General features: G+C 38.1%; 2 protein-coding genes across 8 annotated transcripts in view; one reads left to right on the top strand and one right to left on the bottom strand.

The window, feature by feature from the left end:
* On the bottom strand, nucleotides 1-18474 carry lima1a (LIM domain and actin binding 1a). Of its 2 annotated transcripts, none has more exons than XM_016283860.1 (11): nucleotides 18266-18474; nucleotides 15540-15691; nucleotides 14254-14296; nucleotides 12804-12929; nucleotides 5822-5879; nucleotides 5445-5551; nucleotides 4625-4702; nucleotides 4193-4238; nucleotides 3925-3968; nucleotides 3678-3811; nucleotides 1-1580 (listed from the first exon to the last, which is right to left on the bottom strand). In XM_016283860.1, the coding sequence occupies exons 2-11, from the start codon at nucleotides 15659-15661 to the stop codon at nucleotides 632-634; spliced, it is 1707 nt and encodes a 568-aa protein (XP_016139346.1). In that variant the 5' UTR covers nucleotides 15662-15691; nucleotides 18266-18474; the 3' UTR covers nucleotides 1-631. The 2 variants fall into 2 exon arrangements, with proteins under 2 accessions (XP_016139346.1, XP_016139345.1); XM_016283859.1 differs by having other exon boundaries at nucleotides 12804-13139.
* Nucleotides 16651-23023, top strand: part of LOC107593958 (uncharacterized) — a 12867-nt gene continuing 6494 nt past the window's right edge. For 5 of the 6 annotated variants that reach the window (XM_016283866.1, XM_016283863.1, XM_016283865.1 and 2 more), the window contains exon 1: nucleotides 22562-22638. The gene's annotated coding sequence lies outside the window, so the exon portion shown is untranslated. Of the gene's footprint in view, nucleotides 16758-22561; nucleotides 22639-23023 lie in introns of those variants that run through there. The other variant, XM_016283864.1, reaches the window with a different exon arrangement.

Here is a 23023-nt window from a genome sequence, read left to right on the forward strand (position 1 = left end):
CAGATTTTGTAGTAGTAAATTTATTTGAAACAAAAGTATTCCAAGATATTTGGTCCCATGATAAAAAGGTGACATTTAAAATAGTTAAATACAATTTAGCAATAAGCTAAAACATTCAAAGGTTGCCAATCCTATCAAATGTGATACAGCCGGGGGTGTTTAACCTTTAAAGTACATCCAAGTGCATTACATTTGTGATAGACCACTTGTGTGAAATAAAAAAAATAAAAAGATGGGTGCTTAAATTGAACACTAAGATTGGCCTAATAATCAAATTCCATTTTTTTTTTAATTGTTCAGAAATAATTTTCTGAAATTGATCAGCAGCTGAATAAAATATCCCAGCCTATTAATATACAAAACATAGAAAAAGTACCAAACGAATTAAAATTTCATAAAACTAGGCTTGAAGAGACCGTAAGAGCTCTAGTGTATCATCTAGACTAGAGAAACCTTATGAATAACCTGCCAACTACTTGGTTTTTAGTTCGTTTACATTTATAGGCACATGTATAAGCTGAAAACATTTAGAAATTGCACAAAAGACAGACAAAGACCCACAAACGGAGACTACATGAAAATACGCTGGTGCTTCTGGGAAATGAAAGTTCATGGACAACTAATCTATCACTCAGACCACATCCTCCTCGTCCTCATCGTAATAACGACGGTTCCTCTTAATGAGGTCCTCCACAGAGACATCAGCTCTGTCTTCCTCAGCTTCTTCTCCATCCCAAAAACCCACATCTTGTGAGGCTTGGTTCTCCTCGGGATCCAACCCAGACTCGCTCTCAGGCGACGATGAAGGACTGTTGTCTGGTGAGCTGCATTTTAGAGAGGACAGTTCCCCTTCTCGTGCTTCCACTTTCTCCTCCTGTTCCATCTTTTCCTCATCGTGTTCCTCCTTGGTTTCACCTTGTTCCTCCTCTTCTGATTGGTTGTGTTCGGTCATGTCCTCGGAAGAGATCACCGTGTCGGTGGTGGAAGAAACGGGTGACATTACCTCCTCCGAGCTTGGCTTCTCAGTTGAAGGAGATCTTTGGCAAATCTTGCTGGGTTGAGTGACTGGCGCAGAGCTGAAGATGGAAAACGGCTTGCTTCTCTCCTTGAGTGAGACGCTCCTGCGAATCTTTGGGAGATCAGATTGGTCTGAGTTGCTTGATACTACGTCGCCCTCTGGAGGCCATTTTGGGCGGATGGGTTTGATGCCACTGCCTTCTGCAGATCCACACACATGGGTTGCGCTCTCATCCCCTTCTGACTGCGGAGGCCAGGAGATCTTGAGTCGTCCCGTCTCCAGTGGCTTCTCCATCCTCTCAGAGTTGGCCTGGGTTCGGGTCTCTAAAGTGGCGGCAAGCATGTTAACTTTTACCAATGGAGACTCCTCTACTGTTGGGCTGGAGGTGGTTTCTTGAGGAGACAGCTTCACTTGCTCCTCAGCTCCTTCTCCTCGCACCTCCCAAAGCTCTTTGTGGGGTCGGTGGCCAAAACCCTCATCATAGTTGCCCTTGGCTTTAAACAGCTGGCAGAAGTGCGGCTTGCAGTAGACGTTGTTGTGCAAAGAGGCGTAGTTCACCAGACTGACCAAAAGTGGGCAGCAAAACAGAGTGAGAGATTAGAAACAAACCAACTTTAACATCAATTAAATACACAAGTCCTGTTCTAAAAGGCACCCTTGATCTTTTTACTCACAAAAAGTTGTTTAATTTAGTCAGAAATAACGCAGACAAGACGAAAAACGGTGCATCACGACAATGACAAAAAAACATTTTAAGAAAAAAAGTTGAGAGTATGAAAATATGACAGGAAAAATGCCACGACATGCACTAACTTTTTCCAACAGAAAAAGAAAATAAATCTATTCAGATTGGCTAAATTTGTGACAAAACCTCCCAACCTTTTTTATTCTCGCGCTAATGTCACTTGTGTAACCATAGTAAACATCGAAGATTCAATAAGTAGGCCTATAACTTGTTTGTTAAAGTTTATCACAGCTGACATGATTAGTTAGTCAAATTTGAATTAACCGATGAGTTTTTTTTTTCTGACTGAAGAGCGGAGAGTTTGAGTCCTGCGCACTCGCAAATCAAAAAACTGGTGGGAGCAACTAGCGATTTAACTAACGCCAGTGAATTTAATCGCTTTTCTAGCTGGCTATTCAATTCATTCTATAAATATAATAACACAAAACTTGCAGGAGCCACTCCTGTGGACGTCGACAGTGACTGGATTTGAAACCTTCAAATTATAAAAGGCTCATATCCAGGGCCGAATTTAGCCTACTTATCGTGACATAGGCAAAACAATATTTTAGGCCCCCCTTCCATATTAATTGGCCTATATAATATTACCACCCAGTTATTAATGCAGTCTAACGCAGTTATTAGAGAGAGAGAGAGATTAAGCGTGTGTGAATATCTGCGTCTACTAATAGTGAATCTTTAAGTTGAACTGCTTCAAGAACCTTGCTACTGAGAAATGTCATGTAGATTTTCAGCTGCGAAACTATTTTACTGAAATTCGCGGGGCAGCCGCAACTCTGACAACAAGTTTCTGTCCGCGTGTGTGCGCGAGTGCTTGTCTGTAGGCTACTGTGTGTGAGTCTGTGAGAGAGAACGGGCGAAATCGTGATTTCCGTACATTAAAAAAAGTTGGAAAACATAGAAATAGCTTGTTATTTTTTACCCTATGGTTTGTCATATTTATTTGCTCAATGTCTTCTTTTATTGTTGTAGATAGCCCATAGTATAACAAAAATATTATATATCTCTTCATTGTGTTTGGGCCCCCCTGGACGAGCGAGCATAGGCATGTACCTAGAATGCCTATGCGTAAATCCGGCCCTGCTCATATCTCCATCTCTGTAAGTTACCGGAACTACACATGAAATATGGACACTAGATGTGTCGTTCTCGTAGTGACAGACAGCTAGTCCAGTACAGTTCAGACAGCAGAGTTTTGCCGAAATTTTGGTTGTGCGACTTGAAAATGTACTAGTACGAGTTCGGGGACCGAATCAGGTTGTCATTTTTGTAAATAATCGACGTGTGTGAACGTATTAGAAGCACTGAAATACAGAACTGACAACCGTATTCTGCTGCTGTGGACATGGCCAATATGATCGTTTCAAATAATTTAGTAGTTTATATACAAAAAATTGACTAAAAAAAAAAACAGTAAAGTGAAACACTTCGTTAACCTGTTAAATAACTAACCCCAAGGCATTCTATACATATTCAACATAAACATAACCTACATTGACGAGAATGCACAAGTGAATTTAAGTTAAGTTTGAAGTTTAGTTTAACTTAAGTTCAATCCATAAAGAATTCACAATATTGTATTTAAGTAGTGTACTCAATGTTATTTCAGAAGACCGTTTTCAACATTTTTATGTGTAATACATAAAATAGACAACAGTTTAAAAACAGTCAAATTAGATACCATTAAAAAAAAAAGTAAAAAATATGACTAAAATGAATATGACAAAATACTGACTAAGAATAGATTTTTGTCAGTGGACAAAAACAGCAAAAGTAACACTGGCTATGCATGGGGTGAGCAAACTTATGATCATAAACTGACAAATGAGACACCCTACAGTCTTGTGCCTACTACTGTCCACATCAAGTGTTTCAGTATAGGATCAGGGCCATGGTAGAGACTCTTGTCCTCACCTGAGTTTAGTGTTGCAGTAGGCACAGCGGAAGCAGGTGTTGTGGTAAATCTGCTGATTCGCTACAAGTTTCTCTAGCGGGTACACGGTCTTAAGGCACATGATGCAGGTTTCACGGACAGGCAAACAGAACATCTACAAGGGCACAAACACCCATACAAATGTTTTAGAAAAAAAATACAGAGATAAAAATAAACGTCACTAATCTAAAAGATAAAAATAAAAGCTAATATTGATTGAATACTCACCCTAACAGTTTTAGGCTGGTTTTGTTCAGGACTTATAACGGAGCCTGTAAAATGAGAGAACAGTGTTGGCGTTTTCAACAAAACTATCTCTAGAGGGCGCTGACTTCCAAGTGACTAACAGTGCATGTATTTGATAAAACACTGAGTTTAGTCATTAAATAAAGCATCAGTCAAAGCACTATTGTGTCAAAATACAGTTAAACTTAGATTACTAACAAGTAGAAAATTACTCATGATTTGTATGCAAGTATGGTTGCAAGAGACTCACCGTTGCTGTCTGAATTGGGACTTTTCATGGTGTTGGATTCAGAGCCCTGCAGATAGAAAGAGACCTAGTAAGGCTACAGTGCCAGAAACATTACTACTTTTAAAAAAAAATTTATAATCTGTAGTGTTAAAATGAAACTGCAGTTGTAACCCTTTCTGCTTTCATAATGTGACATCTGACTAAAACCGGATATTCAACAAAAATAAAACACATGGGTATTGACTGCATCATGAAAAGCAGGAGGAAGATTGGAGTCGAATCGAAGGGATTCATGATGTCAGCCAAAAAAGAAAGTCAGATGTGGGGCAAGTTGTTCGATGAATGATTAAGGCGGCAAAAAAATGTGTATGTACACAATAAGGCCAGGATCATATATTAACAAAAGCAAACATGGTCTGTTCAGTCAGAGTATTTCATGTTGTCAGTTCTCACCACATCAGGAGACACTGGCGGCACATTTTCCTTCTGCTTTGCACTGTGACTGCGGACTTCATTGTCTGCCGGTTCACTCTGCCAGAACCAGGAACACAAAAAGGGAAAAGGTTATCTTTGTGCATGTGCTCCCTTAAAGGAACAGTTCACACAAAAATGAGCATTCTGTCATCATTTTATCATCCTGAAGGCATTCAAACCCAAAACTTTAGGATGCAACACAAAATAATAACTTTTTAAACTGATCGCTTTTTGCCATTTTCTCATGCAAATGCGATGAATGAGGACCGAAGACATAAAACTTCAGAAAAGGGTTATCAAAATACCATAAAATGGTCTATATGACTCTTGACTATATTCTTATAAAACTGTAACTAACCTCTAGAAAAGCTGGCCAAAATGTATGTCATTATTCTGTGATGATCCTGAAATCTGAGTCCAATTCATGCATTAATCATTAAGGTGGGTTTTATGAACTGATTCATTCACAAATTGGACATAACTCAAAAAGATCTAAGGCCTCTGTCAAGATTCTTGGGGATTTCCAGCGACTTAAAGGTTGCATGAAAAGTTTATTTTCTTTTTTTAATTGGAAAAAGCATGGAAAAAAGCACTGAAGACAGTCAGTCATACGGTTTTGGAACAATGCGAGTAAATGATGACAGGCTTCTCAATTTGGGGTGAACTATCCCTTCAAACCAGATGCAAATAGTGTCATGTCAGCAGAAAGACTGAACATTTGCATGTGATGAAATCATATGGAGTGATAGTAACTGAGGGAGTGTTTATGGTGAAGGGGAGTGGAGGGGTTGTCACTCACAGTGGGGGAGGAAGGGAAATCGAGCTTAGTCACAGCTGCCTGGTACATGGCCATTCGGTCCCTGAGAGGGGTGGACTCCACCATTCTGACTCCAGAGTCGAGACTTTCTGTGAAGAACGAAAGAAAAAGAGTCAGATAAGTCAGTGGGGTCTCTAACAACTCAATGAAATACAATGGGGGGGGAGTATGTGTGCCACAAGGTCAAAGTGGGAATGGGAAACAGGAATTTCCACAGAACTGCCATCAGCACTTTCCAGAAAGCGGATTCTCACAGTGTTGCAAAAAGGAAGCAGGAAGTTCAAGATGTGAGATCGTGTAACTGAAGACATATTGTACAAGACTGGTGTGTTTGTTTAGTGCCACGTTTGATTCTGCACCTTTATCTTCCATGTTCTCGGATCCACCGTCTCCTGTTTTCCCAGGCTCTCTGGACACCTAAACAGACAAAGAAATGTGTTAATGAAGAGTGCTAAGCACAGAACAAAGACAAAGGGAGCATTAAGAAGTCCTTCAAGTAAATGTGACTAGCCATTTGACACCCATTTTACTACTTGAATGCGAAGCATTTCAGAATGAAACGCGATATTCAATGGATTTTCATAGACTTTAAAGTCAGACCCAATGCAAATTTGATCTCATTTCCATTCTCTCCTCACAAATGTCCTGTTTCTCATACTATCATGTCCTAGTGGCTGCTAGGGACTGGGTAGTTGCTAAAGCATTGCTAGATGGTTGTTAGAGTATTCTGGGTGGTTGCCATGATGTTAATGTGCAGTTGCTAAAGGTGTTGCAGTTGGTAGGGTGTTTCAGATGGTTGCTAGGATGTCACTAAGTGATCTGGGTGGTTGCTAAGGCATTGCTAAATAGTTGCTGGGTGGTTTTTTACCACACACTTAAATCTCTATGACATTCTGGTATCTAGATATGGCTTGAGTCCTTCAAGGTTGCCAGGTCTGTGTAACAAAGCCAACCCAATTTACCCTTTGCACAGACCCACCCCCCCTTCATTACTGTTGTATTGTCTGACAAGCCATGCCACTCTCACACCACACATCATGTTCTCACACAGTGAAAAATACATTGCGGAGCAAAGATAAAACTGACAGACAAGACCGAGCAGATTACTTTGGGTATGAAACAAAGTCTCAGCCTTCAAATTTTTTTTTTAAGATATTCAAACAATAAATGCCGTTTTGTGGCTCTTTAATGTGTCGTGACAGATCGCTGTAGCACCTCAGTTCAAGCGGAACGTGAACCGATCATCTCTTCTTCTACAGTAGTTATAGCATGAAATAAACATGGATGAACATCAGAAGATATCTTTTTTTAAACCGCAGGAGGACGTCAATACACAGCATTTTTCAAGTTCGAGTCCACTAACGTTAATCTACTCTCCTGTCTGGTTTGTTTGTCAGACAAAAATGGCAGATTCACCGTTATGATTGTTTAGATCGCCTGTCAATCAAACTCCCTGCAAAGGGTCAATTGCTTCTCAAAACTTGCCCAAACTTGTTTCAGGGGAAATTGACTAGCAAAATTGTGTTCTGGGGGTTCTTCTCGGTCAAAAGTTATGTTCTGGGGTGCGTTTCCCAAAAGCAATTATGGTCGCAAGTTCCGTCGTTACCAATAAAGTTCAATGGAACTAATGACCATAGTTATCCAACAATGCTTTTGAGAAACACACCTCCGGGCGGAAGATTTCGCTTTAACTCAGAAAAAAAAAACCTGCAGCAACAGTATGAAAGTAACCCAATTCTCTGGAAAAACTGAGGACTTGGCAACACCGGAGTTCTTCCTTCACATGTAAGTCTCTAGGATTTTTTTATCTGTTGGCCAGCAAAAAATAAATAGATACAAATATCATCATATTAAGCCTTATTCAGTGCAGGACAAAATTACGCCCCAAAGTTTAACACTCTGGGTAAGGGGTTTGTTGAAATCCCCCAACACATGAGCTAAAGTAATACTTTAGTAAACAGCACTAATTAGCAAGGTGACAAGAGACATTTAAAGCCATGACAGCAGTGTGTTTAAACATGTCTCCTTCTCTGGCCGGTCAGCTCCTCCACTGGCATCAATAATCCTCTAATGAGCTCTGAGAGAGCTGTGGACAGACACCAGCGTCTGGCTTTACTGCCACAACACCACCAGCACACAACACAACCGCTCTCATGCAATTCTACACCCACGGACTGAGACCAGAACAGCCCCCGTTACTAAACCCACAACATTAACCCAACAGTTTGAGACCCTGTTGATGTGGCTGAATTGTATGACGTGAAATATTAGACAAAATGAGCTGCTTTTGTCACAATGTTTGATCCGTAAACTTTTCTGTAAATTATTCATTAAAATCTCGGGCAACATTTATAAAGTTCGACATCTGTTCCTGCTTGCTCACAATAATTTAATATAATAAATCTAGCAATTCAATGGGAGGGAAAATGTTGCATTTCTTTATGTAGTGATATTACGTCTAAGCTTTTGTTTCCGAAAATGACACAAAAACATTTACTTTTCTAGTGCCTAGCAAATACAGTCCTACAACAGTGCAGTCAATCCCAGGACAAACACATCCTCCAAAAAGTCTGCTGTATCCATTGCCATTGTTCTCAGGAAAGCAGCACGACAGGAACTAAAACTGACATCATCCCACCCAACAGAGAGTTTCCACATGTATCGATCTGAAAGCCACGTGTCTTACCTATTTAAAATCAGACAGACAACACCAGGCGGTCCGCCGTGATTCCTGGAGATTTACAGAGCCGAGTCTGTCTGCCTAAAGCCCGGCAGTGCTCTGAGAGCAGATTAGAGCCGGTGAGCATGCCAGTGTTTTGCTGGCAGCAGCGGGAGGGATGGAGAGGGAGAGGGAGAGGGGGAGGGCTGAGAGGGTGGGGTGGGGTAGGCAGCTGCTTGAACCTCTAAATCTAACAAGGGGGCTGAAACCGGCCCACCCCCCAATCGTGGATTAGCCATCAGCGCGGCTGTGGGGGAACCAACCGGCCAGGCATCAGTGCTGTGTCTCCAGGCTGGTGTGCCGACACAAGGGGAGCGGGAAATAAACAGTACAAAAAGCAAAGGCAGCGCAGCCATTGGGGCATCAACCCAGACAAAAGACCCTCTATTAATCCAAAGCGCACAAAAGATGGGAACATCTGAGCCACGGCCTGCCAGAAATGAGGAGTGTCCTTATGTTATCAGAGAATAAAATCTGTGACAAAAGATAAAATATATACAGTACACATACTACTATATCTATCATTAAAAAAAACATTCAGTACACTTTCATTTAATTTAATCCTTGAAATAAAGTGGCAAAAGGAAGATAGTTTTACAAATTTGAAGATTATGCAATATTTAATCAATATTTATCTATCCATTTACACACTTTATTATTATTACACTGTTTAAGCATAATTTAGATACTATTATATTTTATTAATATTTTGCATCAGTTTTATTTTTATAATTGTCCATTTTCATTTTAGCTAAAGTTTCTTATTTTGTTGTTTTTGTTATTTTTACTAGTTTTTTTCATGTCTAGTTTTTATTAATTTTATTTCAGTTTAGTGCATGAAGTTTACTTAACTATATTACACATGTATATACACACACATACCTATCATTATTTATTATTATTATCATTATTATTGACTAAATATATAATAATTGTCAATGTTCATTTAAAAAAATTTTTTTTCAGTTTTAGTAATTTTGTTGTTTTAGTCATTTTTAATGTCTAGTTTTTATTTCAGTATTAGTTTAGTGCATGTAGTTTAGTTAACTAGTATATACTGTGTGTGTGCGCGCACACATACACACACATATATACACACGCATATATGTGTGTGTGTGTATATATATATATACACACACACACACACATTATTATTCACACAAAATAATTAAATGAAAAACTGAACTAAATAACGCACACTGGATGGTAAAACATCTGCGGAAGTCTAGATTCTTATGAAATGTGTCCACCCTTCAGACTCCGCACATCATTACATCTAGTCATATCTGGAACTTCTCTTTATTAACTGCTTTTCTCGGCAGTTCATTACTCAGTTCAGCTCTCAAAGTAGCCCAAATTCAATATCCAGCGACATTCATAAAGAAAATCTCTGCAGGCGATTTAAAAATACATAAAAACTGCTGGAGGAATTTCAGTCAGTCTCTCTCCCTCATGACCATCCCTCAGGTTAAAGGAGAGAAGTTTGGCTTTGATGGGAGCAGAGAGCTTGAACCCTGCAGTGATCATGTGGACGTTTATCTCATGACATCTGCCCCCCCGGTGAGAACAGCACAGACTTTTAATGAGAGCAACCTCACTCCTGTTTAATGATGGAAATGTCTTTTGAGAGGGTGACGAGTTGGAGTTTAGCTTAAAAAATGAATTAATTATTCATCGGTGTCACTACCAAGTCAAAAATGTTTTAAAAAGCGCAACAAATGTAGTCTGCTGCAACCAGATCATTAAGTGAGTTGAAGTGAACTCAAGAAACCGAGTGTTCCATTGAGTCATTTCGTTTCCATTAAATGTCTGGTTGGACTAAACTATTCACAACTAACTGAAAGTTTGGATTAGGGATGGGAAAAAGTCTCTAACCCCAATAAGAAACAGTGACGTTTGTCTTTGCAAGAACCACTAACTATGGTGTGGATCGAAGTTGGGACGTTTTGAACCACTAGTGATGCAGTGGTGACGGTACAATGGGAAAAATGCATTCAGTTTCAGTCTTTCCCTCTCCTCCACCCACACTACTTCAAAACAGCTTACTCTTTTGCAGATAAAATGTTGGGCACGACTCTCTTTGCAGTCCGTGGAACAAACAAGAGACACCATTGTGTACGGTGAAATCCCAGTACATTTTGAACACATAACCTTTGAGAAAAATGTCAGATGAAGACGAGGCATGACTATAAAGACACCACAAGAATGTTCCTGTCATCTTCAGACACACGGACTAGCAGAGAACAATAGATCAGAAATTCAAATCAGTGGATCTGGTTTCAAAAGAAGCTTTAGTAAAACTAGGCTTCCACATCTTCTGACAAAATTTAATACAACAATGTTAGAAAAACAAAAAACAACAACGTTCTAACTCTGAACAATCGGCGAAGTAATGCTAGAATTAGCAAGCAGCACTTACATTTAATGCAAGGTTAAAGAACACAAGTTAACAATAGTCGTCCTGCAGGCTGTTTCAGAGCAGTGAACCCACAGAAACAAGCTTAGAGCTCAGAGAGAGACTGGAGAAGCACACTGGTGTCTTCATGATCACAGACCATGTGACTCACAGCATGACCAGTCTCTTGAATGTTTTGAATACAAGCAGATATCCAGCCAGCAGAACAGACAGATGCGGTTTCATCGAGTTGCCTTGATCACAGCAATTAATCCAACTTTAATATACTTTAAGGGGACATACTACTGTACATACTAGACTTACTACATGCAGTGGTGGACAGTAACGGGGTAGCTTCGTTACTGTACTTAAGTACATTTTTCAAGTATCTGTACTTTACTGGAGTCGTTTTATTTTGAGTAACTTTTACTTTACTACATTCCAAAGCATAAGATCGTACTTTTTACTTGACTACATTTCATAAAACTTATCGCTACTCCTATAATATATCACGTGCAGAAGCGGTGTCTGATTCAAGAACGAACTGATTCTTTTCAATGAACCTTTTAAACCGGTTCGCAAATCGCACCAAACGATTCATTGACGAATTAGAATGAACCGATTGCAGCTGTTCTCGAGTCGACAACTCACTGATTCAAATGAACCGTTTAGTGCGAGTCTCCAGTGAACTGAATTCACAAGAAAGAACCGGGAAATCTTGTGAGCGCGCGCGCTTCTGAGGCTGCTAAAAGTAAGTTACTAATGTCGAATTTTAGAATTAATTATTGTAACTGAAAATCATATTTAGGTCAAAACTGTCAGTTGTTTGTGAACTAAATCTGCTGTAAAGGGTGATCTATTTAAGCCCACTGAAATGATTGAATGCAGACACATCAACATCAGTGTCTCTATTTTAGGTAAAAAAAATAAATAAAAAAAAAACCCTGAAACATTAAAATGACAGACTAAATAAAATAATTAATGCGCGTTCATATTCCCAGCTGCCATAAAGTTAACAGTTTTATTAAAATGCTACGCATTTAGCCCTATGTGACGTCTATTTTTATATTGTTTATCAGCAGTATAAATTTTTATATTGTTTGGATTAACTAGCCGAGTAGATATGAATGTTTATTCATCATAACCATACCTAAAATAAGTAAATATTGTTAGCTGATGCTAACCGTCTAGCTAACGAGCTTGCTGGTGCTAAATTGAGGTAATCTTTAGATATAAAGTCCAAATATTTTTATTCAACCACCTAGATAGATTACATCAGGGGGGAAAAGAAAGGATGTGATGTTCAGAACATGGTAACTACAGTAATTATCAAGGTGGGAAGTGATGCCCTATGGGGGCATTTGGCCAGGGGTGTTTTTACACCACAGACAAGGTTTGAGAAGAAAAAAAATTATGATGAAAATATAATTATATTTTCCTTAAAATGTTCTTCCTAACTTCAGGCCTTATTCTAATGTCATATATAACTGTGATGTTCTGCAAAACAAAACAACAAGCTTTAAAACTTTTTTCTTACTGGTGAAAATCAGATGGTCAAATCTGTTTTCTCTCAGGTACATCGCAGTGTAAGCTTCATAGTGAACATTACTACAGCACTCTCGTCAACGTAGTCCATATCAACAACAAAAATATAGACTCCATATAGTGGTTATTTTGGGAGAATCCCAGGTATTTTGAGAAGTAGAATTATAAAAAATATGTGCTAATATAAAATTAAATTAAGTAGACTATCTATAAATCTATCAGTACTTTACTTAAGTACATAAAAAAAATCGAGTACTTCTGTACTTTCACTCGAGTAAAATTGAAAAAGGAGTACTTTTACTGGAGTAATATTTTATTATACGTATCTGTACTTTTACTCAAGTACTTGATTTGTGTACTTCGTCCACCACTGACTACATGAGTCACAATGCAAAACATCCTCCCAGTCCAACCTGAACATTTATGAATGTGAACCAAGCTGCAAAAGCAGGCCATTCAGAAATTATACAAAGCTAAATTTTCAGCATCATTATTCCAGTTTTCAGTGTCACATGATCATTCTAATATACTGATTATTTTGACTATTTTGGCCCAAGAAGTCTCAATTAACATTTGTAAGACGGAAAAAATATTATAATTTAAAAAGTAGTGTTATCTACTAAATTGACAAGATGCCCAATTAAGATAATATGCACCAATTTAGATAATTATCTGTACTTACATTGTTGTGAACGGTCTCGCCTTTCTCAAACATCATCTTCAGACTGTTGAGAGGCACTGTGGGCTTTTCGATGGGCACATCTCTTTGCGTCCACTTCTCCATCGCCTGGTCACTGTCGCTCAACAACTGGGTCTCTGTGCCGTCAACAAGCTGGCCGTCTGTGGACTCCAGTGAGGTGTTAACACCGGGATCTAAAGGCTGTGGCTGATGGTTCTCCTGCTGTCTGGAGTGTGTTTTGGGTTCTGGAGATGTAGGTGTTTCGGCTGGTTGTTCCCAGAGCTGCTTTAGGACACTCAGATTGCCGTTGCGCAAGGAAGGAGTCGACTTCTCTAGAGACTGTAAAAGAACAAAGAGACTGTCAGTAGAGCATTCACTCCTGGGGTTTCTCAACTTTTAAACACTAATCTCGACAGAAGACAATCCAGACAACGGAGTCTGACTGTACTGCTCTATTACTACCTAAATTGAAATTTAAACATATTTAAAAAAAATAATTAAATAACACTATATACAGATTTAGTTATTTCAGTCTTAAGTTTTGAATAAGACAGGTTTAAATTATATTTCTAAAAGATCTAATTAAAAATACTAATACATAGACTCATGATTAAAAATACATTACTGACTGAAAGTCTCCAGGGCTTTTATGACAATTTTGACACAGAAAAAGACCAAGGAAAAGCAGTAAGCAGATAGAAATGATTGAGAGTATCTTGTCAATATCTGGATTAGTAGCGATTAGCTAAACAAAATCATTGTTAGTCTGTTAGAAAAAAAAGGTTGACTACAAAACCTTTAGAAACCCGGCAAACAGAAGGAGTGGCTCCCTCAGACTGTGTTGGTGGAAATGAGGGGGGAAGAAATGCAGCACCAGATGCTAGTCTTTAGAAAATATCTGCATGAGGGAACTAGGCCAAGCCCCTTACAACAGGACGAGGACCAGGAAGAACATAAAAAGGGGAAGTAGTGACAGGAAACGGGGAAATAAAGAAAGTTTGTGAAAGATATTACAAGCTTAGTCACATGCCCAAGTTGTGTGAGCAGTTAACATTTAAGGTTCAATCTAACAACAACGGGGCAGAAAGCAAAACCTTTGATTTAAAAAAAAAAAGTTTAACAAAACCTCGAAACAGCTGCATTCTCATACCTACATCCACAAGAGTATAATCCTGTTCATCCTCATTTCTTCAGCTCCTGAAAAACTCTTTTACTGAAGGTTCCTCGTAGTGTTTTATTTATGAAGAAACACTACCATTCAGAAGACACAGACTGACTGGACCAGTTATGTAAAGCGCATGAGAATTACCTGCGGATTAAGACGTCTAAATAGGGATTGAAATGACTGGACACTGAATGCATGCATGTCTAAACAGCAGCAGCAGTAGTAGTATAGTAGTGCAGTTTTCAGATAGATAGCTAGATAATGAATAGCAAAGTGGTGAGAACTTACTTTTTTCTTGTCTGAACTCGTTTCTTCTGCTGCCTTCTGGTACCTGAGAAGAAATGAAGCGGAAGAGTTCACTCAACTTAAACTCATGAAGAGTAGCTAGTGTCTATGAAGTTTAAAAAGCAATCTTTAGAAGCTTGACTTCTCTGTTCTGAGATGGATCTTCTTTTATCTACCTAAAAATTTTAAAAATCACTTTTGATCATTGGTGGCCCCTAGTGGTCACATGTAGCAGTGCAAACCGATGAACTGGACTGTCTTGATTTTGCTTCCACTTATGGCATGTTAAAAACAAAACTTGAAATCTAGCCTAAAGGGGTTTCAGATACACTAACCATCTGTTGGAAGAAAAAAAATTCCCAAGCACCCAAAGCAGGAAGTTCTTCTGATTTTCAAAGGAAATCCACATTCAAACTAACCCTTGGCTCTAAATGTAGGTTAGTTGGAAAGAAAAACAGTCAAAGACTACAAAAAATGATGATAATCATAGTCCTGCAGGCCTGAACAAATGCAAAACAGCCGAATACCAAACAAATGATTTATATTTGCCCACACCTATCACAGGTCAGTAATCAGATTCTAAACCATTTAATCCTTCACTTTGAATTCTTTAATGCTCACTAAGCCAGCTTGAAAATCTACAGTACTAGGGATGGTGAAGTCATTGATGTAGGTGCAGGAAGCCAAAAGCAGAACGCTGGAAAAGACATTAGAAAATCTGACAGGAGATGCACTGGAACAACTCCAGATGCGTTGAGAAATTCCTCAGCGCAGGAAATACACTGACCGAGCTACTTCTAATGAGTCGGGCAGCAGATATGTAGCTGTAAATCAAACAATGTCCAATATCTGAGACCAGACTGAAAATGAGGAATTCAGTATGGAGCTTCAATCTGAAGCGTTTTAGAGTTCTGACATTTTTAAAACAAGAAATTAGTAAATATTGGGAATTCTCATAGGTCAGTAATTAAATGAAAGTAAAGTATATCATTTAAGTTAAACAGTATTTCACTAAAATGCGCCTGGAATAATTTAACTGTGTCTGGGTGTTGACAGCATCACTGTAGGATTTGACAGCACTTTCTGCTGATGAACCTCCTGATAATGTTGGAGCAGAGGTCTGAACATCATAAACCAATTTAGAACAAAACAGCAGCTTTTAAAACAGGTGAAAGGGTTAGAAACAAGGTCTAAAGAGCACTAAAAGAGTGCCGAAGTGAAAGCAAATTGGAGAGGTTAAAGGACAAGTGAGATCGGTTTTAGATGTGCAAATCCTGAAATTTGCTTACTTGGAAAATCGCTCAGCAATGGCCGTGCTTTTGCCACGCACACCAACAATGGAGAGCTCCTTTGCTGTCACTCGCAAGGACTGTGAAGCCCACTGCCCACGATGAAATGAACTGACTGCCATCTTGGTTTCCTGATGTCTTCAGTAGGATTTCTGTTAGGACAGAGGCATTTCAAATATTAAAATGAAGACAAAATTACTTGCTGCTTTGATGATTATATAGCCAGACCAGGAGGACTCTCAGAAACCCCCCAATATATGGAAAAGCTAAAAAAGATTTTTCAGTACCACTTTTCAAATCCATTACAATATCAGATGATAAAGTAATGATTTTTCCAATATGCTCTTAAATATAAAGGTTCTGTATTGGCATTGATGCTTCCATGAAAACCCATGAATCTTTCTCTTCCACAAAAGGTTCTTTATGGTGGAAAAACTCTTAAAAAGGTTCTAAAAGGCACCAAAGCCGTAGAAGAAACATTTCGGTTCCTCAAAGAACCTTACCGTTTTTTCTTAATGTGAAGAGCATTTTAAAAATCTAAAGAACCTTTTTCGACTATAAAGAACCTTTTGTGCATTGAAAAGGTTCCATGGATGTTAAAGGTTCTTCATGACATAATAGATGCCAATAAAGAACCTTTATTTTTAAAAGTATAGACTATAAAAATGTTCTATAGACTAAAAGAAATGGTTATTGTAAGAACTGTTAAAAGGTTCTTTAGAGAACCAAAAATGGTTCTTCTATGGCATCGCAGTGAAAACCTCCTATTTTTCAGAGTGTAGATAGAAATGTGGTTAACTGAATTTTATTAGAAAACCGTACAATCAAACAATAAAAAAGCTGGCCCAATACAATGCACTGCAAAACAAAACAAAACAAAAAAGGCATTCAGTTATACTCAGAGCAACCGTGTGATTGCACAAATCAAATGTGTCATGAAATCCCCAAAACACCTGCGGGACATTCGAAATTATTCTTTTCCCATATCACTCTTGATTGAGTCATCATTCGGCGTCAGTGCACAACACCTGTAGCTGCTCACCTGATCATTCAGACATGCTCAGACTTATGCCTGATATGACAGGAAATAGCAGAGCAATGCTCTTATCACATGCTGTCATGCTTGTTAAGGTACTTCACAGGAAATTCACAGGAAACCGATCACCTGTGAGCAACCGCAACCCTCTCTTTACCCATGAATTCATCACGTACACACAGGTGAGAGTCTTATATGAATAGACAGAAACGGCTGGAAATTATCCATGGAAAGATTAGGATCAGAAAGCAATTTTCCTCATCACAGATTGATTTTCTGAGTAAATAACTAGAATTAGGTTTCAATAATGCTAATACGAATTCTTCAAATTAGCCAGCATTTTAATGATTAGCTTTAGAAATATATCAATTCAAACATGATCTCCCACCATGTACAGTTGAGCAAATGGCTTTGTTTTGCGTAAGAAGCAAAATTCAGTTAAAACGTCACTGAAGCTGCTGACACAGCAACGGAGTCATCATTACCTCAGATTACTCAAACCATAAACTGACTTTTAATCTGCTATATAGTCTGTTGTCGAAGAACGTATATCAAAGGAACCCAACAATGAGCTTTATTATGAGTTAATGCTTTGAGAGATCTACGTTTTCTCAAGGATCTCTCGTATTGAAACATTAGGATGTGACTCAGCAGATGAGACACTCTCTCGTCTCATCTCATAAGTCAGGACTTTCTAAAAGTCAACAAATTACAATCGAGGGCTTTCCAAAATTGCTGATTTGCTTCAAGTAGACACTCATCCATCCAGCATATACACAACGTGCTTCTGCTTAAATGACATGGGAACATTCAGATGAATTCAATGAAGCAGAAATATCACACTCAGGTCACATCAGCACTTCAGCATGCTTAGACAAGTCTACACTTTTTTTTTTATTCCCAGAGGTTTGACTTGCCCTTGCGCTCTACTTTTAATCATATCATCAGAAGGGTTCTAACATCTTTTGACCAATACATTTTCAATACTTCACCCAGTCATTAGTCTTTTAAAAAAAAAAATCACAAAAAGCAGGTTATAGCTAGTCAAAATGCCTTTCAGTATTAAAAATTCATAACTTTCCCAGGCCTGGAAATCACAGTTTTAAAAAAAATAAGTGTGTAATAAATTTTTTTTTTTACATTTAAAATAAACGTATTAATAAAAACATGTTTCCTCAGAATCGTGTTTCAAATGAATGCACATTTCCTTTTAAATTGCTAAGATTATTTCAAATAAATAAAAATAATCTGAAATATTTTGTTTAGTTATTTAATTCACGCAACAATTTATGACAATGGATGCAATGCACAAATAATGCTGGAATGTATGTGCTCATTTATTTTTGATTACAAATAATGTTGATAACATATTTAGCATTAAACTGTATATTACCGCTCTTAACCTGTTTTACACAAAAATGACTAATTAACGAATGCAGTATCTTGATGTAATACAGGTTTTTTTCATTACTTTGTATCTCTTTTAAATTAAATTAGCAAGTTAGATAGATCAACTCCAGGGACTCTTACAGAAACATATGGGTGGTGAGTCCATTGAAAGCAAAGTGAAAAGTGAGAAGCAGCTCAATCAAACAAAACCATGAAGCATGCATTCAAAATGCAAGCTTGTGTTCCCTCTGAACTCATCAACAGAAACAAAGACCCATGAATCACAAATCAAAACACTTACTTTATCAAGCCTCCTCTTGCAGTGGATGTGCTGAGAGTGTTCTTCTTGGCCTCTCTGTCAGTCCTCTCAATGCTCTGAACACTCTACCTCTGCTCACGCTCACATTGTTTGTGAGTGAGGAAATATACTGACTCCTCTCAGCCAATAGGAAGAGAGCTGCTTTGCACCTAACAGGTAAGGCTCCTCCCACTTCTGGGCTCAGCAGTTCATCATCAGACTCTCAGCAGAACAGACAGAGTGAGTCAACAAGGCCTCTACTCAGTCTGGGAATCCCACAGGATTCCTGGAAGTGAGCAAAAGTCCCCGCCTCCATATCCTGCTCATATTTCACCCCAAAATCAAAAGAAAAATTCATTAGGACAATGAAGATTGTAATTTTTTTTCTTTTTTTTTTTCCTTCATTGGAGATTCTTATTAAATTCTCATCTAATATAAAATAAAACAGGAAACACAAAGCAATGATGTCTCACAGAGGAGCCTGTCTAGGACTCTTCAGGCAATGGATCAGTTTTTTAAAAATCCCAGTCACATGGAAGTCTTGCTTGAGACTGGACACAACATTCCACAGTGTTAGATTGTGACTTTCAGAACTTTATATATATGTATGTATATATTATTTATATATATATATATATATATATATATATATATATATATATATATATATATATATGTGTGTGTGTATGTTTCCTCAGAAAAAAAGTTTTCAAATAGATTAATTAATTTCATAAATAAATACATGTAAAAAAAATTATTCAAATATCAAATAATGTGAAATATTTTGTTGTTTAGTTATTTTTACTATGCTACTTTATTTGTTTTATCTCACTTTATTATTGTATTGTATTATTAGTTATTTCCCAATTTTAAATGTGTATATTTAAATTTTTCTTAAGGGGACCAATAAAATTCTATTAAATATTCTCCTGGATTTGTCAAGCACTTTAAGTTCAGAAATTGTTGGTGTTTCATGAATGGAAAATTGATGTTCCACTTTTTACTCAATTGTCATGTTGAAAACCAAGGGGGAATCTTTTTAAAAAAAATATAAATATGAGAATGGGCATATATGAACAAATATCATAAGTTGTTTATAGAAAAAAAACGTTAATATTATTTAATGCATTTTTCCTAATTACCATTTTCTTATTTTGCTGAGCACATTTATTCACATTTTTATAGATATCGATGAAACAGAAATACATGAACAAATTAAATAATAATGAAAGTTACGTGTGACCCATACTCGGAATTAGTGCTCTGCATTTATCCCATCCAAAGTGCACACACACAGCAGTGAACACACACACACGCAAAAGCCTCTAAGTGCCGTTTGAAATGTTCTTATAAAATGAGCATTTTTCTCAGGCTCCTATATGTGTAGGTTCAGTAATTTCACTTTAATGGCTTTCTTTTCATTGCCATTAAAGGGGTCATATGATGCGATTTTCAATTTTTCCTTTCTCTTTGGAGTGTTACAAGCTCTTGGTGCATAAAGAAGATCTGTAAAGTTGCAAAGACTAAAGTCTCAAATCCAAAGAGATATTATTTATAAAAGTTAAGAGTTAACCACGCCTACCTAAAACGGCTCATTCTAACACGCCCCCACATGTCTACGTCACTATGTGGGAAGATTTGCATAACGCCGCCCAAATGTTCACGCAAAGAAAGAAGGCGTAACTTTTATTCTCGCTGTAGTATTGTTGTTGCCGCCGCCATGTCGTGAAGGCGCTGTGTGCTTCGTTGTGAAAGCGAAACTACTTTGTTTGGTCTTCCAAAAGAGGACGATATCGCTTCGTCATGTTTAGAGCTGATCCGTGCTGGTCGCTGAGGAAATACATCAACTTCACGCTGTGGATCGCCGGATCGGCTTTCACCGTGGATGAAGCGGAGTCCAGCCCGGGGTCGTCACATGTGGTTGCCACAAGCCCGCCAGCCGCTCCTTCGTCGAATCCGCCGGCCGCTCCGTTCTCAAGCCCGCCGCTCACTCTAGCGTGTGTGATGCTGTGTGTTTCGTTGTGAAAGTGAAGCTACTTTGTTTGGCCTTCCAAAATAGGACACAACTAGAAATCAGTGGTTAAGTTGTATTTACAACACTGTTCCAGAACAGTACAACCCAAATATTCTGATGTGTGCAGCACATTTTGCGGAGGATGAGGACTGTTTCCTGTGAGAGTAGCCATCAATGCTGGTGTCTGTTTCTATAAAGTGGGGAAGTTCCAACTTTGCAAGGACAATCTGGCGCTTCTGACTTTTTTATATTTAAAGAATTTGCCACTGACGATTCGAACGTGAGTTTTAAGCAGTGTGGAGTAGCACGTGTTGTTTGTCGTTTCTCCAGACATGGTTTTATGTTTACTCTGCGCGATACGCAATGCAACGCATAAAAAGACAGTATAAGTCATTATAATCAGTAATTATGTCCCCACTGGATGCAACAAATGCCTCGTTTATAATGGGTTTTATTGTTTTTGTCTCGTCGCTCCGGCCGGGACACGGCATCAACAGTATGGTGAGGGGCGTAACATTTCCGTCACACGCTTGAGGTATTCAGCCAATCACAACGCACTGGACAGCTGGCCAATCAGAGCACACCTCGCTTTTCAGACTGATGAGCTTTGTAAAAATCTAAGCGTTTCAGAAAGGCGGGGTAATAGAGGAGCAACAATAATGTACATTATGTGGAAAATAATGTGTTTTTTGAACCTTAAACCGCATAAACACATTGCATTACACCAAATACACAACATAATGTTCTTTTTAGCAGCATCATATGACCCCTTTAAAGTGAAATAACTGAACATAAACATAGCCTGAGAAAAATGCTAATTTTAGAAGAAACTTTCTGTTTTTTTGCATCTGAACTCTTCAAATATGCATAATGGACACTGAAAAAGCTGAATTGTTTAATGGAGGTTTCCTATCAAGCTTTATCACTAAGGAAACTTCCTCACAGAATCACAATCAAGGCCATGCATAGGGTGTCAGAGCCAGACAAGAAGATGGTTATTATCAATTATAAAGAATGTAAATGCTGATCATACTTTCTTAGACCTGTGCAGCAATTGTTAAGCAGGTCGGAAGGTGGACGCAAACAAAATGAGACAGAGATGTGACTAGTGCAGAGCTAATTTCTTCATAGTTTTTCGCTTCATTATTTCTGTCTCAGCATTTGATCACTTCCCTAAGGCAGAATTATGGTTTCATCACAGGCCTATTCACGACTCATTTTAGAGTAACTGATGAATCATAAATCAAGGGGCAATTTTAAGTCCAGCATGTCAGTTCTGTAGAACAGAACAGAATTAATTAGTATTAAAAAATGGGGGCATTTGGAAATGAGTTGTTGATAGTGAAAGTTTACAGGTACATACCGGTACTAAAAATCGCCTCAGTTGTAGGCAGATTAATAACACTCCCTGTCCAGAAGGAGGCGGCAGCAGTAGTTGTTTTTGTATCAATATCACATTTCATGCGGATGAGGTGTGAATGAGTCACCGAACGTTCCTCCGTCAAACTGAGGTAAACAACATTTACTTTCGTGCTTAATGAAATGTGATTTCATTCATGTGTGAAGGGTACTTCCCATATCTCCGTGCAGGCGAAAAAAACTCTACATTTTAAACTTTCAGTTTCTACGCTACAATAAACGACATTCTGAAAAGAAAGAAAGAAAGTAAGCGAGCGCAAATTTGTAACCCTACAGTAACGCTGTTTATTTTAAAACGGAAGTGGATGCATATTGCGCATCATTTGATGAAATGACTAACGTTATCTCTTTGTTCTCTTCAGTTTCCCGCGCTCTTCTCTCTGCTGATGCGCGAGTGTTTGCAGTGTTCGTAATCGATATATATATATATATATATATATATATATATATATATATATTAGATACTTTCTTAGACCTGTGCAGCAATTGTTAAGCAGGTCGGAAGGTGGACGCAAACAAAATGAGACAGAGATGTGACTAGTGCAGAGCTAATTTCTTCATAGTTTTTCGCTTCATTATTTCTGTCTCAGCATTTGATCACTTCCCTAAGGCAGAATTATGGTTTCATCACAGGCCTATTCACGACTCATTTTAGAGTAACTGATGAATCATAAATCAAGGGGCAATTTTAAGTCCAGCATGTCAGTTCTGTAGAACAGAACAGAATTAATTAGTATTAAAAAATGGGGGCATTTGGAAATGAGTTGTTGATAGTGAAAGTTTACAGGTACATACCGGTACTAAAAATCGCCTCAGTTGTAGGCAGATTAATAACACTCCCTGTCCAGAAGGAGGCGGCAGCAGTAGTTGTTTTTGTATCAATATCACATTTCATGCGGATGAGGTGTGAATGAGCCACCGAACGTTCCTCCGTCAAACTGAGGTAAACAACATTTACTTTCGTGCTTAATGAAATGTGATTTCATTCATGTGTGAAGGGTACTTCCCATATCTCCGTGCAGGCGAAAAAAACTCTACATTTTAAACTTTCAGTTTCTACGCTACAATGCTACAATATCTGAAAAGAAAGAAAGAAAGAAAGAAAGTAAGCGAGCGCAAATTTGTAACCCTACAGTAACGCTGTTTATTTTAAAACGGAAGTGGATGCATATTGCGCATCATTTGATGAAATGACTAACGTTATCTCTTTGTTCTCTTCAGTTTCCCGCGCTCTTCTCTCTGCTGATGCGCGAGTGTTTGCAGTGTTCGTAATCGATATATATATATATATATATATATATATATATATATATATATTTGTAATTATG

The sequence above is a fragment of the Sinocyclocheilus grahami genome, unplaced genomic scaffold, assembly GCF_001515645.1.
Source record: "Sinocyclocheilus grahami isolate Dianchi unplaced genomic scaffold, SAMN03320097.WGS_v1.1 scaffold178.1, whole genome shotgun sequence".
Taxonomy (NCBI): Eukaryota; Metazoa; Chordata; class Actinopteri; order Cypriniformes; family Cyprinidae; genus Sinocyclocheilus; species Sinocyclocheilus grahami.

Bases quoted from the DNA above. Each gene is read 5' to 3' on its own strand.
- lima1a (XM_016283859.1), bottom strand. From the start codon at position 15,661: ATGGCAGTCAGTTCATTTCATCGTGGGCAGTGGGCTTCACAGTCCTTG. The intron at 13,140-14,253 runs GTAAGTTCTCAC...GTTCTTTTACAG, and splicing joins CGAGTTCAGACAAGAAAAAA to TCTCTAGAGAAGTCGACTCC. The intron at 3,812-3,924 runs GTGAGTATTCAA...GTGCCCTTGTAG, and splicing joins ACCAGCCTAAAACTGTTAGG to ATGTTCTGTTTGCCTGTCCG.